The sequence below is a fragment of the Pezoporus wallicus genome, unplaced genomic scaffold, assembly GCF_028554395.1.
Source record: "Pezoporus wallicus isolate ANWC-B61680 ecotype Strahan unplaced genomic scaffold, APGP_CSIRO_Pwel_v1 contig_7344, whole genome shotgun sequence".
Lineage (NCBI taxonomy): Eukaryota > Metazoa > Chordata > Aves > Psittaciformes > Psittacidae > Pezoporus > Pezoporus wallicus.
In genome coordinates, this window is record NW_026640533.1 from 987,642 (window position 1) to 1,003,135 (window position 15,494).

Consider the following 15,494-nt stretch of genomic DNA (forward strand, 5'->3'; position numbering starts at 1 on the left):
CTTGCATTACAGCAAATGCAAACACTGTCATTACGGGATCAGAGCATTAGGACAAGAAGTCCCACTACAGGCAGGGGCATGATTGCAGCCCTTTTGAGAGACACTGTGTCCTTCATTACACAGACACCTGGCTCACTGCCACCTGAAGTACAAATGTTTTCTAAAAATACTTCAGGATTGATTCCATTTCAACCTCAGGCTCCTTGTATCATAGCTGTGGCAGGGGTTAGCAATTGCAGACGGAATCACAACACATTAAACCCACCATGCTTAGGCAGCGAAAACCTGGCCCTTGCCACAGAGGGTGTCCAAGCTCCCCCCACTGAGGACATTTCTGGCCAATGCATTGACACGTAGCCTGGCCTCTTGGCTACATTAGGATAGTTCCACACTCAGGATCTGGCCCACCTGCCCCCAGACATAAGCGAAAACAAGATCCAAAGATCACACAGCACCCCCGTGGCCTTGCTCAGAAAACACTCGGCCCTTAAGTGGTTCAGGAGCTCTCCAGCTGGATCCCCTGAGCCCATCTGTCCCATGCATGCTGTGGGTGTAAAGCCGTCCCAACACTCAGCAGCAACATGACATTTCCACATGGGGCTCCTTCAGGACAGGAGCAAAACTAGGAAGTCAGAATACTTCCCCCTCACTTGGACTTGGTTTAACTGTTTGGAGACTGGTTCAGGAAGTGCACATTGACAGAGCAGGTGGTCCAGCTGGACCTTGCTGGCCAAGGAGGAAACCAGATGCTTAAGAACATGGGGTTTTATGTCTTCTAGCTAAGGCTTCCTTGGAGATGTGCGATGGTCATTTCAGCACTGGCAGTAGTAACACACAGGTGCTTTAAGTTTGAATCATGCAGCAGAATGAAATGCCTACCCTCAAAAAGAATAGTTAATAACTCTTATTATAGTTAATAATAATAAAAGACAGACTTCCGCAATAAAGGAAAACCAACCGCCAACCAACCCACAGCCCACCCAGCTTTGCTAGCAAGGAGTCTGTATGCTACATGCCCTGTTCTTCTCTACCAGTGCTCCCATGTCACATCTGAAGCTACACATGCTTATGCCGCCCTGCCAACTGCCAGGCTCTGCCTCTCTCTACCCCAACAGCCAGACAAACAGAGGAAGGAAAGAGTTAACCAGCAAGAACATGGAGGAGGGCTTGACTGGCAGCCAGTCATGGCTAACGGATGAGACAGAAGGCTGCACTTTGGGACCAACCTGGCGCTGGCAGGGACGTCTTGTTTCAGTGAATGAATGCTTCCTGACCTAAATGGCTTTGACTTTAATGGAGATGTGCCAACAGATGCCAGCTTAGAAGTTGAGCTGCTGACAGCTTTATACTGAGGAGCTTTGTGCAGTGAACTGATCAGCTGTTCCACTTTTTTTTTTTTCTTCTTTTTTTTCCCCCGTTTTCTGTCTCTGTCAGCTCCTGGATTTTTGTTTTATTTGTTTTATTTTCAGAGGAGGCTGGGAACTGAAGAGGCGAAAAGTAAGCAGCTCTTTTTTTCCCTAAAACAACAGTTTGTTTAGGAACTAGAAGCAGTTTTACAAAGTCTCTCTAAACTGGTGTTGCAAGCACCTCACCAGCCAGAGCAAAACTGGCAAACTTGCACGCTTGCATTTCCAGAGCCTTGATAAAGTGATGCCACTTCTCCACAGGGAACACCAAGGCAATCAGTGTGGCTTAACGTTTCTGCAGATACTAAAGCTGTGCAATAAAGGGGCAAATCCTCAGTTGTCAAAATGTCACCAGTTTCAGAAATTTACCCCCACAGACTGCACCACTTCATCTTTACCTGGATTTAACATACGCATGCCAGCATATTGTGCTTACTTGTGGCTCAACAACTGACAGATACACTAGCTCATGTGCAGGAAAATGAGCTCCAACACGTGTTTGCTGTTCACCGGCTGCAGATGAATTTGGTGCATTCACTCTTCTAGGAAAACAGCCTGTGGCATTCTTCTGAATAACTTTCCTTAACCTGAGCTTATAGATGGCAGCAAACAGGAAGCACCAAATTCTGATAGCACTAGTTCTCCTAAGTTCTATTGTTTGTCACGAGTTGAGGCTAGTCCAAAGGCCAAAAAACATCCACACAGGGACACAGGGATCTCAGCAGATTCAACTGGGTCACAAGGTGAGTCTTCAAAGGGGAAACAAGCTCTACCAGACTGCTGATGTACAGACTAATAAAATGAATGAATAAAGGTTACATGTTAGATATGTAAGTACTGACCCTCATAGCCACATTGAAAATCAAACACAAGCTACCTTGGACAAAAATACCAGAGTGCCAACTGATAACTGGCATGGAGGATACTGATACACTGGGAGAAGACTTAGACAATCAACCTGGAGAAAGGTATCAAGACTAGGTTTATCTTTCAACAGTTTATTGCCTCAAAGAGGAATAAGCAGAGTGCCAAAGAAGAAACTGCTAGAAAAGACCTATATCTGTAAGAAAGAAAACAACTATGGGAACTACTATGAGATGCCAAAACTATTAGGAGTAACCTGGCAGCCATCGGGAACCGCAGTCCATGTTCTTGTGCGTTTACTTGGAGAACACCAGGTTCCCTTAGGCAGTTTTTCTTCCTCCTCCTCCTCCTCCTTGAATTACAGAAGAATACATACGTGGCTAAATTTGTGTTTGCACCTCTAGGAAAAATAAAGTAACAGGACTTGCAGAATTTGCTAAGCACCATCAATTCTTTGAAGATGATGGCAGGTGGCAAATATCTAGCATTTTTGAGGATTAGGAGCTGCAATACAGTTTGTCTTTTCTCTCTGGATTTAGAAAATCTTGAGTGATGTCCTGCCAACAGAGACCACATCTTCCAAGAGAACTTGGAACAAATGCCAGAAGTTTTTCTGTATTCTTTTACTTTCTTGTTCTGAGTGTAGCATACAAGGGAAGACAGAACAAGAAGTCTGCTATAAAGAATGCAGAAAAAAAGAGATTAAAAAAAATTCTGTCTTTAAAGTCTGAAAGCAGAAAAGAAAGATGGAGATCATCACTGAGAGAACTTCATATTTCCCTTTTAGATAAAATGATGCTCTAATGCTCACTGTATACATAGCGAAGATAATTCTCTCTTCCTAGGTGTATCTTAGTCCTTTGGAAATACATCCCCTTCCTCCCACTCTGATTTGGTGTAAATTATTATATCCTGTTCAGGTGATGCATCAGGCTCAATGTATGGGTAGCACCATACAAAGAGTCTTCCTTATAGCCTCTGTGATTAAGACTGAATTCCCATTTACCAAGGCTGAGCTTTGCTCCATCTCAACACAATCTACTGGCACAAGAAGGGAGGAGTGCAGCACCTAGGGCACAGGTACAATGGAGGGGACTGCAGGGATAATGTGGGAACACAGGGATCAAACACAGCCCAAATATAACATCTTTATTGCCACTGCAAAGCTTCGCTACACTGGCAACCTGTGGCTCAATATGTTTCATGGGGACCCCACACTGCCCTGATACACAGGCTGTCTCTCAGCTCTGAAACATCAGACACTACCCCAGTTCTCACATCTCCATGTGAGGAAACTTAAGGCTCCTTCAGCTGCAGAAATCTGTTTTTTTCCAAGAAGGACAATCATCACAGATCTAGGAGTGAGATTAAGCCTTCGAAAAGACACCAAGCGCTGGAACCATTCCCAAAGGAATTCAAGCTGCACACCCTTCTCCCCCAAGCATCCCTCCTCCACTGACCAGACAAAGGGCACCAAAGCTGTGCTAGGAAAGGACTGCTTGCAAAAGCAAGTCAACCTGTCCTGCAGGAAAACACGGGGGCTGCTGACGTCCCCACAGCCCAGGGAAGAGCAACGGCAGGTGGCTGTCAGAGCAGGCATGTTGCACGGCTCTCGCCAGGACTTACTGCGTTTAGCCATGGCCAGCAGCTGATGGGAAGCACAGCAGGGACGAAGCCTCCAGACATCCAGGAGCCCATACGAACTTGCAGCCCGCCAGCCTCTAGTCATTTTATTATTTTGTTTCTTCCTCCTTTTTTTTTTTTTTTCAGTTCTGAAGGCATGTGACTGGCCTTCACATACCAGAGGTGACCCCTCCCAGAGCCAGCGATTTCCTAAGAGCCGAGAAGGATGTTACCCTACCGCTTATTTCACTACGGGACTAGGTTTCCCTGCCGGTTCGCATTAGGACCTCACGCCACCTAGGGTCCGCGTGTCAGTTACGGTCGGGATCCCTCCAGGGGGAAGGATGCCAACGGTGCTGCCATGCCCAGCTACCCGCTAGCGGGAGGGCACGGACAAGGGGAGCACCTGCTCCTCCTTCCCTCTTTGGCACGCGGCTGCCGATCTCCAGCTGTAATCCATTAACTCTTTGCTCTCACATCCGCCCTCCCCTTCTGTACCGGACCGTGAAGAACTGCCAGTACTTCACACTCTGTTCCCCCATAAATTAGCGCGGCACTTGGAAGCACACTCCCCACGCACTTTCCCACGGATTTTTTATGTCTCCGAAATACCGCGGCGCAGGGAGCTGCAGAGGTTTTGCTTTCGGTTTTCGTTCCCATGGGTTGGAGGCCCAGTTTAGGTAAAAGCGGGGGTACACCTCTGGTGCCACACTGCAATGTTGCGCTGCTTTGCTCTCGAACTCCCGGCACCCGAAATTCCTCTGCTGCGCTTTGGACTTGCCACTTTCAGACGATGAGACCCCCATCTGCCTCCATTCCTACAGGGTGGGGTCCTCCAGCTGCAATCCTGCCTGCGCCTGCCTTCCAGCGGCTTCACATCGCCGGGCGGGCAGGGGGTGCCTCTGAAGCCCCTGGCTGCAAGAGAGACGGCGGCTCCACGCAGGGTACAGAGACCTCCGGCGGCGCTGGGCGATAACGCAAGCAGGCAACCGGCTGCTGCTGCTGGTGATGGTGCCCCTGCTGCTGCCGCTGCTGGCGATAGTGGCAGTCGTGATGGTGCCCCTGGTGCGATGCTGCGATGCCGCCTCCCCTGGTGCCTGTGGACCCCTACCACCAGTGGCAGGACACAGGTCCTGGTAGCAGTGCCTGCCTCTGGCATGGCACAGAGCTTGCCTTCCCTACTTGGTCTCCAAAAAAGCTGGACCATTTCAGTGGGTGGCCCTTGATGCTCTGAAGCACCAGGCAGGTGCTACACATTAGGAAACTACAGCCCCAATGAACCAATGCAGGTTCATGGTGCCATAGGAAACAAGGACTTGCAGCAGAAGGTACAAGGGTGCTGCAGTGGCTACTGCACATTATCATACATGTGTACTTTTGGTTCAAACAAGTCTGGAATTGCTTCAGGCAACACAACCACACATGCAAACTCTTAAAAATAGTACCCACAGCTCAGGCAGCTATTTCTGGTTCACCTGAGCAACACAGCAACACACCGCCTTCACACCTCTGTGAATAAATCTCATGCAGTCCCCAGCACGCACACTGCTTCTCACCCACACACTATAACACTGTGATTATCACTGGCTCCAACAATACAACACACATGCTCTGCCAGTCACCTGTATCCTGGTGCAATACGACATGATATCAGATTATCATGGTGGAGGGGTGGTTAATAAGGTATAAAGTCCAGAGAATTACCCTTTTGGGCATATCTGTGGTTGTCTGTACAGCTACAGCTACACTTTATCACAAAATCAAAGAACTGTAGAATGATAGAACTGTTTGGACTGGAAGAGACCTTAAAGATCATCCAGTTCCAAACCCCCTGCCACAGGCAGGGATATGTTCAAAGGTTGCTCAAAGCCCCATCCAACCTGCCTTGAACACTTCTTAGCAAAGCAAGGTTTTGGGGCTTGTCCCTAACAGCTCCCTGCAGACTAAAACACCAAAGCTTCCTAACAAACCTGCTGTGGGAAATGCTTCTTTCTTTGTATTTTTTGTTAAGGGGAGAAAAAGGAGAATTCTTAAATCCTCTGTTGGCTTATCTGCACGGCTGCAAATTTAAACTAAAATTAACTTAATTCCCAATGAAATACATACTAGGCAGGCACCTAATTGTCTCTAAGCATCATATAAGCACACCTATATGATAACTTGTTTCTTGATGAGTTGGTGTGGGCCTTACTTGACAGTACTTTTTAGATACTAGATGCTGCAACTATATAGTAACAGAACCAGGGTCTGCATGTGCTGCTTGTCCTCCACACACCAATCTCTGATTTCAGTATAAGAAGCTGCAAGTGTCAGGACTGAACTGAGTTTCCTGCTCCATCCAGGCTGTTGCAGACTAGCAGTCACTTACTGCCTATTGGCACTGAACAGCTCAGGGTTGTACAGGATTTAAACAAAATTCAGTAGGACTAATGGAAAAAAAAACATTCTAAACTCCTAAGTCCTTCTGCCTGTTCTTTTAATGTCAAACTGTACCTTAATCCATAAAATTATCCAAACTGCTTCTGCTCAAAGAACTTCTTTCACACCAGCACAAAAAGAATAAAAACAGGTAAAAGACCTCCTACCACTGACTCCCAGGAAAGCTCAGAATGACTAGTCCCATTTAAGGACTCTCAGATAACCTCCTGTCCCTGGAGGATGGAGACTCAAGGCATCTTTGTCCCTCACAAGGTCCCTCACCCCTCTGTAGACTACTGCTTTTGGCTTGAGCCCCCACTTTGCTGTCACTGCCTTTCACTCTCCCCCGCCTTTGACAACACACGATGAAAAACGTTTGCTCACAGACTGAGTTTTCGCAGCTACACATTATTTTCTGGCCACTTAGCCTAGTTTTTGCTTCTCACATGACTCTTCTCTTAAAATAGTTTTCTTATCTCTTTCTTTACCCAATAGAAAATATTGACATTTTTGCAACCCTCCCTCCCCTCTCAATGAGTAACCAGTGCACAAACGAAAGGAGCAGGTTACAGCCTCTAATCCATGAATGTGGTGGGAGCAAAACCCTGTCTCAGGTGAAGTAAGCAGGACAACACCCACTGACCTCAGGAGAGGAAAAGCTATGCACAGAGACACTTTTAACATTCAATCACAAACTGCATTTGGACAACTCATCTACGCGCACAGGGTGTTATTGTTCCTACAGTTACTGTAAGTATATTCAGGTATAACTGCAGCTGAATGTTGATATGTAACCAGTCAGAAACTTCACCAGAACAGGTCCCAGGGATGCACCAATACCAGCCAGCCTTTTATTGACAAAAGTACTGCCTACAAAACATTCGTAATGTAAATTTGCACTTTTCTGATGAACAGCAGGTTTGGAGAGATCACTTCTCTCCCGCAGCTCACTCTATTACACTGGAAATTATTCTGTGTAGAAAACATGCAGTGTTGAAAGAGGCAAAACTATGCTCTGTGACTATCCACTGAAAAAATAGACATCAGGGAAAAATCAGCAGGCACACAGAAAGCTCACTCACTGCTTTTACCTTTCCAAATGAGGGATCTCCGTGATGTCTCCTCTGAAGAGTGTTTCACTTCCATCCCTTAAGGCATTGGCGACACCTCCACCACAGCCCGTCACCTCTCCATCTGGGGGAAGCTGCAGGACATCTGGTTGTCCCAAGGCTGAGGTCCGATCTAGAAACTGGCCACCCTCCTTCATGCGCTGCTGGATCATGGGAGTGAGTGGCATCTCAAAGCTGAAGTAGCTATCAGGCTCCGAATACAATGTCTCCAGCGACTCTGCGCTGTAGTATAAAGATGCATTGTCTAGGATGTTTTCAAACTGTGAGCTGTACAGATCAGTGGAGACATCGAAGTGCCTCTGCCCAAGGACATCTTCATATCCTCCTGTGGCTGCTTCCCCCTCCTCCACCATCCTGGAAATGAACCAGAAACAGCTCATTTCAGCTTGGGGGGAGAGGTTTAGACCTCTGGGTGAACTTCCTTACCTTCTACCTTTGCGAACAGAAAGGTCAATGTGGCTTTGTGCCAAGAGCACAATGAGGATAAAACGCTAGTTCCTACTTGCACCACCTCTGCTTATGACTGGCACCATCTCCCTCTCTGGGGACATAAACTGAAACAATCTTCTGCGAAAAAAGGAGGACAGGCCTAATATTGCCTAACAGATAACATCAGCTGCTTATGTGCAAAGGAGAAGAGCACTCAGAAATCCCTCCCCTAGCACCACTGCCATGCTAGCGGCTGCACAAGTAGGAGACATGCAATCACATGGGGCCTCTGTCAGTTTGCTGCTGTCAGAGGTCAGTTTGCTGGCTCTGCAGTCCTAGGGCTTGGGTCTTCCTTCAAAGGCTGGAGGAAATCCCTCCAAAATGCAAAGGGAAGTGAATGCAATCAAAAGCCTGGAGCCAAGAGAAACAGATTTGAAGGGGGAAGACTCAGCCTGCTTGCAGAAGCATAGGGGAAGGTATAGCATCGCCCTGTGGAAAGTGCTCCTCTCTGCTGTTCCAAATACTGTGGAGCTTCTCATGGCACATGCCAGATGTCAGGACTACCTGCTCAAGTGATCCCACACACAAGCAAAACTCCAGAGATCCTGAGGTGTATAGGCAGGAGCCTCTGAGATCCTGTCCTTTGGCTGAGATCCTGTTGTTTCAACAGCAAACACCCCATCAGGTCAGAGCAGGCACAGTCTGCTCAGTCTGCACTGGTGGGACTGTTTGCTTTGTTACAGATGTGCATGGGGAAACAAAAGTGAGCACACCAGGATGATCCCGTAAAAAGCAGCACACAAGCTTTGCAATATATATATATATAGGTAAAATCTTATACAGTTAGGTAATACAGAAAGCACATCACAGCATTTACCCTCTTATAACATACAAGGCCTTGGGTAAAACATCTTTACTACCCGATGCCTCAGAGGTGCTCACGCTGCTCTTGCACAAACTCTGCCCAAAACCAGAAAATCTGGCCAGGCACAGCCAGCCAGGCCTGCATGCTGCCTATACTTAATTGCATGCCCTGTCCAGGTCCCAGCTGCAACCTGCTACAGATGCTTCGCCATGCAGCCATTACTCTGCAAACAGCAAGACACATTTCCAAACATGAGGTGGATTTCAAACTTTCACGAGGTGGTGTGGAGGGTGTTCAGTCCCAACTTTATGCACTAGCCACCACTAGGCACGAACAGCTACCATTGCCACCATGCCAGGCAGCAGACGAACAGCTGGTGTTTGCCATTTGCTCCTAAAGGGGTAGGCACAAGCCACGTGCATGTGGAACGAGAAAAATCGCGCCTGCCCCCTGTGCTCCCACAAGCAGTATCTCACCTGCCCTGGCCTCTCACTAGCACAGCCATCTCCTCCTCACCGCGGTTCTTCTTATCCTTCACAAAAACTTCATCCTGCCCGCTGTCATTGAGCATCGCTCGAGGAACAGCTCCAAGGGCAGCGGGTCCTGGCCGTGGCTCCTCAGAGACCTCGCTCCAAGCACTGTCTGGTGAGGAGACCAAGCCTGGGGAGACCATCAGTGGCACAGGGTGGATGGAGGTTTTGGGGAAAGCCTTCCTCTCCACAGACACCGTCTCCAGCAGCGAGTGCTTCTTTCTTCTCTGCTCCTCAGTTTTTTGCAGCCATAAAATCTCCACCCCTTGAAATTCTACATGTTTGCTCACAGCTGCCTCTTTGGAGAGCCTCCTCTCAGGACCCATTTGCATTTTGCCTTGACTGCATGCTGAAAACTCCTCAAAACGCGCCCACCCTTCCACTCTGCCGGCTGCTTCTAGGTTTGTTACAGATGGTCTGTGACAGCTTGTCTCCTGCGCTGCATGGACCTCCTCAGTTTTATTACTGATGGCTTGCAAGGACTCAGACTGCTTTTCTCCAGTCCATATTGCAGCCAGATCTTTCTCTACAATCAAATGCATTTTTTCCTCAGCTGTTCTTTCAGATGGAGGAGGCATGTCTGAGGGTTTTTCTTGGCCTGCTGGAACTGGTTCTCTGGCCGCCTGCACATTTTGGCTGCCAGTAACGCTCTGTTTTTCCATTTGCGTCTCCAAATCAAGGGTAGTATTTGCTCTCTCTTGCACCTTTGTTGCTTCCAGCCATCGAGAGATTTTCATCATCTCTGACAAGTTACCCGAAGGTTGCAAACCTTCTTCTGAGGCACACAGCTGTGCTGCCCCAGCATCAGGTCTGGAATCCTCTGCAGGAGCCACACACTGCGGAAGGGGCCTGCCAGGTACCTGGTGGTGACCGTCCTGGCTTTCTGGGCTGCGTGTTACAGGCTCTGCCCTCAGCCCATCTCTGCTTGCCTCTACAGTGCCATACTCTGGAAATTCATTGATGATGGTATGAGGGAGCAAAGTGCTGCTTCCGCGGCCACTACCTGCAAGGGAAAAAGAGAGCATGGGTTTACCTATCTACAAAAAAACAAAGCACAAGCAAAAGGCCTGGCCTTCCTCCCCAGCCCTCTCTGAACAGAGTAACTATGCTCTCCCCTGCAGGGAAAATACCGTTCCATTTAACTCACTTCTGCATGCTTTCACAGTGCAGCTATCCAGAGATGGTCCTCTTACATAGGAGTTTTTGGGCAGCCCTACTTTGGGAGTGTGCGCCGCAAAGGAAGGAATGCCAGAAATGTCTGCTACACTTCAGAAAGGGTCCCAGTGGCCCACAAACAGTCTGAGGCCACAGGCCAGGCACAAGGGCTGAAGAAAGCAGATATTCAGCAGCCTGACATCCATCCACAGCATGTGTTACGCATGTTGGTTTTATTAAATAAAAAAAAAAGGGTTAGGTCATTTTCACTCAGAAAGATGAAACACCAGGAAGATAACCAGCCCCACCCCTTATATTCCACAGCCTTGACAAAACCAATTAGCTAAATTACAAAGCAATTAATGAGCAATTCAACTTTCTGCCTGCACTACCCTCTTCCTTTAACAACTCAGGTAACTGAAGGCCATGGGGCAGCGAGGTACACTTACTGTGTAGTTCACATTTTCTGTTGCAGCAAACCCACCACTGCACAAGAAGGCTGCTACCCCTCCCCTCTTCATGCTTCTTTTCCAACCGACGTAAACAAAGCAGAAGCAAAATCGGGTGGGCCATTTTCCATGTGCCCAGCACCCAGTGGCTCCCATTGTTGTAGGGCAACAGAGAATCAGCTGTTCTCAGAGGGATCTCACAGATGACACAATGACAGATACTTGGCCACCTTCTGTTATGGCCCAAGGAGGAACTGGGGTCTTGAAAACACAACAACAAACAAACAAAACAAGAAGCAGCAACAGCTGCATTTGCTGCACCCTCCTGGAAAAAACTGGCCTGGAGTATAAAAGTGTTTTAAAACAAACAGCAGAGGGGGCAGATCAAACACCTATATGAAAAATGTCAGGAGTGACAGCCCGGAAACCAGACATGAGCTTGCATTTGGGCGCTTTGCCCCACTCGAAGTGCATCCCTAGGTGCTGTACTGAAAAACGATCCCCATCTCCACTCTGAGCAGGCTGGCCATAAGCCATCTCTGAGGAGGAAGCCATGTAGTTGTTGTTAATGATAAGCTGAGTTCAAGGTGAGAGGAAGGATAATTTAACACAAGCTCAGCACCACACTAATGTGGCCATCTATCTGCCAGTGGTTTGTAAAGACAAGTGACAACTCACACCAGTCAGATCACTATCCAGTATATCTAGCCACAGGATAAATACCCCACACGGTGTGTGGTGCAGGATCAAACTGACAGGCTTGGACCATGCCAAACCACAGCCTCTTCCCCAGTAGGTTCTCCAGATATCTGCATGCTGTTGATTTAATTACTCCATAATAAAACTTCAGCGGGTCAGGTTTCACCTAGATGACTTAGTTTCTGTTGAGGACAGTGACTGGACAAAATAGGGATCTCTTCTCTGCTGCAAGGTCCCAGTAAGCTGTGAGGAGCATGGATGCCTTGTCCACTTCCGCACCACCAACCTGCCTTCATGGCATGGTTTCCAACACACAAGTGTGGGTCAATTGGGAGAGGCTGAAGAAGAGAGCAAGGCCTCTCTACCTATATGAGTGTTTCCAGGCACAGTGTTTTTTCTAAGTGTCCAAACCCCCAGACAAACAGCCCTCTTAGCACACAGTTCAGCCACTCAGTGCTTGAATGCATCCCAAGCCCACCCACTTCATGGCACAGGAGGCAGGCTGCCTGTGAAGTGGGGGACACTTCCACCAGGACAGACTCATGGATAAGAATGATGTTGTGTGGCTGCAACAACCCTACACTTGCACCGGGACCAGCCCAAGCCAGCAAAAAGCCCCATCTCCTTACTTTGTCACTACAGAAGTCAATGTGAACCCTTCTTGATGAACACAGCTCCATCTACTGCAACTCTCAGCTTGCAGACCTGCAAGCAGGATGTGCTCCAGTTGGGATCGCGGCATGCCCCCAAGCAGGGCAGCACTTGGCCATGCCACTGCCTGGGCTGAATGCTCTGGCCGTATCCCAAAGGAAAGCAACACATAGTGCCCCTGGAGCTGAGAACCCCCCACGCCTCCCTCCAACCCACACAACCCTCCTCACTGGAAAGAAGCCCAGAGCATAGCTCCCCGGCCCCCATGGGCTGGGATGCAGTCAATGTGCACTGGAGGCCAAGCCCTGACAAGGCACCACACAAACCCTGCCAAGGGGCCAAGCTCATCTCTGCTAACTGCTACCTTAGCTTCTGAACTAACATGAAGGAAACAGAGGTGGCCTTTTTTCTGGTGGTGAATGCTAAGCACACTGCTGCACGTCCCCCTCCACCACCAACAGCCACTGATGATGACGGTAGGCAGTATCTAGCAAGTTTCTGACTTCTCCTGAACTTCATCCCAAGCAAACTTTACCCTCTTGCAAGCCCAGCAGACTCCAGAAAAGGTACACATGCAGAGCACACAGGCACATATACAGGTGACGACATACATGTGCAGAGCACATAGGTGAATATACGGGCACAGAGAGACACGCAGGACGAGGGAGCATGCACACAGGTACTCCTTTGCCACACTTGCAAACTGAATTTCATCTGAGCAAGAGAAAAGCATTTTCACAGTAGAAAGTTAAGGCCCGTTCTACAGCAAGGCACCAGCAGCCCTACTCTGGAAGAGCTGCTGCTTCCGCTGCATGCAAGCACAAGGCAGAGGGATTCTTGCCTTCACAGCATCTTACAGGAACATTGCCTAATTCACTATCTGATTAAAAGTAAATCACACATGGCACCAAAGTCTGCCCCCACTACCCTAGGTACAACCATGCACACAACTGCTGAGGTCTCCACTCCCTGCAGTAAACCACCACCAATTGTCCTCCACTCCTGAACAGTGCAATGCCTTTCCCTTTTCTCAGAGCACTATTTCAAGTACCAGAGCTCAGAGGAGCTGGAGCTCTTTAAGAGAAACTCCTCCCTTATTCCCATCCACCACCACAGCATCATGTCTTGCTGCAGCTACTGGCATATCCTGTCCAACCCCATCCCCCAATATGACTGCATTACAAACAAGGCTAGAAAGGCAACAACAAAATTTAAGGACCGCACTGAAGATGAGCAGGGAAAAAAATACCCATCACCAAACAAACAAAGAAAGGACACACACTCTCAGGTAACACCAATTTCTACTTTGCATTGAAGGTGGCTTCTTTCACCAAAGAAAAAGAAAAAAGAAAAAGAAAAAAAGAAAGAAAAGGAAAATTAAATGTAGAGAGAAAAAGCTAAAATAGAAATGGGGTGAGTGGCTAGAAAACTGAGACTGGGCAAATATAACCTAACAGCAATTGGCAGTCTTTCTGATGACTAGACGTTGAAAGAATTCATGACTTAAATCAGGCAGAGATATGATATTTCATAGGTAAATAACCATGTCAAACAAGCTTGTCTACAGCATAATAAAAGGAAATTCTAGGAAGCAAAACACAAGTTACAAGCATAGACAGACATTTTGTTTACAGGTACATTTTACAAAAGAATGGTGTGAGTGTCTCTCTCTATACAGTATATATATATATATATATATATATTAGCTAGCTCGAGAAATTAGAGATATTTGCTTGAACAGTCTCCTTACTCACAGAGGTTACTGTAGCTCCAGCAGTTACCCATTGGTCAAAGAAATAAAATGCACAGATCATCAGTTTATCTATAGCGATACCAGCTAATTCAATTGCTGCTGTTCTAGTCAACTGGAATCAAAATAGTTTCAAATTTCCTGGCAGCTGCTGCCCTGCACTGCACACAATGATGTAAATGGATGCTTTCTGAGTATTATGAAACTGATGGGGGAACTGCAGTCTCATTCAGTCTATCGCAGGAGCTATAAGGAGTCCACCTTGGCAGCTTGCAAGGGGAAAAAAAACTTCCTCCAGCAAGGCTGCCTGACGGTATGCCAGGAAGATGTCTGTGCTTAGCTGCCGTTTATTGTAACTGCGTCCGTAAGCGATGAAACGGGTAGAACGGCGATGCCGAGAGTCGCGTGCTGGTGTCGGAGAGCGGGGTTTCAGCATTACAGAGGTGGGAGGTTTCACTGAGCAGCCCCATCATCTTGCATTTTATTTCTCCGCAGCTCCTTGCGCCGACCACAAGCAGCACACAGCTGAGCCTGCATGCAGCGTCACACCAGTTATGCTTTCGTGGTACCGGCACTTCTTGCCATTATTTGTAACAGGCAAATTAGGGCAAGTAAAAACACTGCGTGCATTAAGGGGAAATGAGTCTCTAGGTGACAGAGCTTAACAATTAGATCGCAGGGTTTATGGCAGTATGTCATTATTGCAGCCTGACAGAGAGGGGGGTCACACATGCCTCCTCGTCCTGCACCCCCTCAAGTTACAACTTCTGTAGTAACTAAAACCATCCCAATTTATAACGCAGTACAACATTGAGCGGCCTCCCCCTGTGAGAGGGGAGGGATGCTGCACAATCACTGGTGGCCGTGCACAGCAGCCCTTTCTCCAAATGATGTCATTCTCTGTGCTGTGATAGGTCCTGCCTGGCCAGCGGAGGTCCTTCGTTAGCCAAAGACAGGGGATTAGCATAATGCAAGCACCATGCTTTTGTAACTGGACTGCAAACATCCACGCTGGACTGGGTGCAGGGCTTTCTGCAACCTGCAGCCACTCCAGGCTGTCGGGCAGTTTGCTTGCCCAGGGAAGTGGAGCTAGGCCATCACCCATTCAAAGTTACACTGGCATTATGTAAAAACACCAAGTTGGTGGAAACAGGAAAGCTGAGTGAAGGTGGGGGGGGGAAGCAGAGGGGAGAGCTGCATAGAAAAGAACCCTGGTTACATGCTCTGTTGCCTTACTAAACAGGCAGGGAGAGTGGAGAGTACCAGAGATATGGCAGAATTTACAGAAAACGTGACTGTGTTGGCTGAGATCCCTTACCCCCCCCTAAAAAGGATGACCAGCAGGGGTCCCTGCGGACATCAGTGGGGAGTGTGACACAGACCCAGCAGTGTGTACAGGCAGCGTGTGCCTTGCACTTACTGTGCTTGAACAGCCAGGCAGTGGTGCAGCAGCCAGTGGCTCAGGGTTACCCAGAAATTAAACTGAACGGTTCAGGGAAGAAAATAATCCCACCACAAGCACCCG

At 48.1% G+C, this 15,494-nt stretch overlaps 1 protein-coding gene and 1 long non-coding RNA gene across 5 annotated transcripts in view; one reads left to right on the plus strand and one right to left on the minus strand.

The window, feature by feature from the left end:
* The window catches only part of PSD3 (pleckstrin and Sec7 domain containing 3), a 101,862-nt gene that overhangs the window by 65,585 nt on the left and 20,783 nt on the right, over positions 1–15,494 (minus strand). For 2 of the 4 annotated variants that reach the window (XR_008973501.1, XM_057419365.1), the window contains exons 3-4: positions 9,212–10,268; positions 7,403–7,795 (exon numbers count right to left, since the gene is read on the minus strand). Coding sequence is in view for 2 of the 4 variants with exons in the window: in XM_057419365.1 (XP_057275348.1) it covers positions 7,403–7,795; positions 9,212–10,268 (1,450 nt within the window). In the remaining 2 variants the exon portion in view is untranslated. Of the gene's footprint in view, positions 1–3,896; positions 4,776–7,402; positions 7,796–9,211; positions 10,269–13,973; positions 14,203–15,494 lie in introns of those variants that run through there. The other 2 variants (XM_057419366.1, XM_057419367.1) reach the window with 2 other exon arrangements.
* Positions 13,339–15,494, plus strand: part of LOC130604654 (uncharacterized) — a 37,523-nt gene continuing 35,367 nt past the window's right edge. The window contains exon 1 of the long non-coding RNA XR_008973502.1: positions 13,339–13,507. This is a non-coding gene — a long non-coding RNA (uncharacterized LOC130604654). The remainder of the gene's footprint in view (positions 13,508–15,494) is intronic.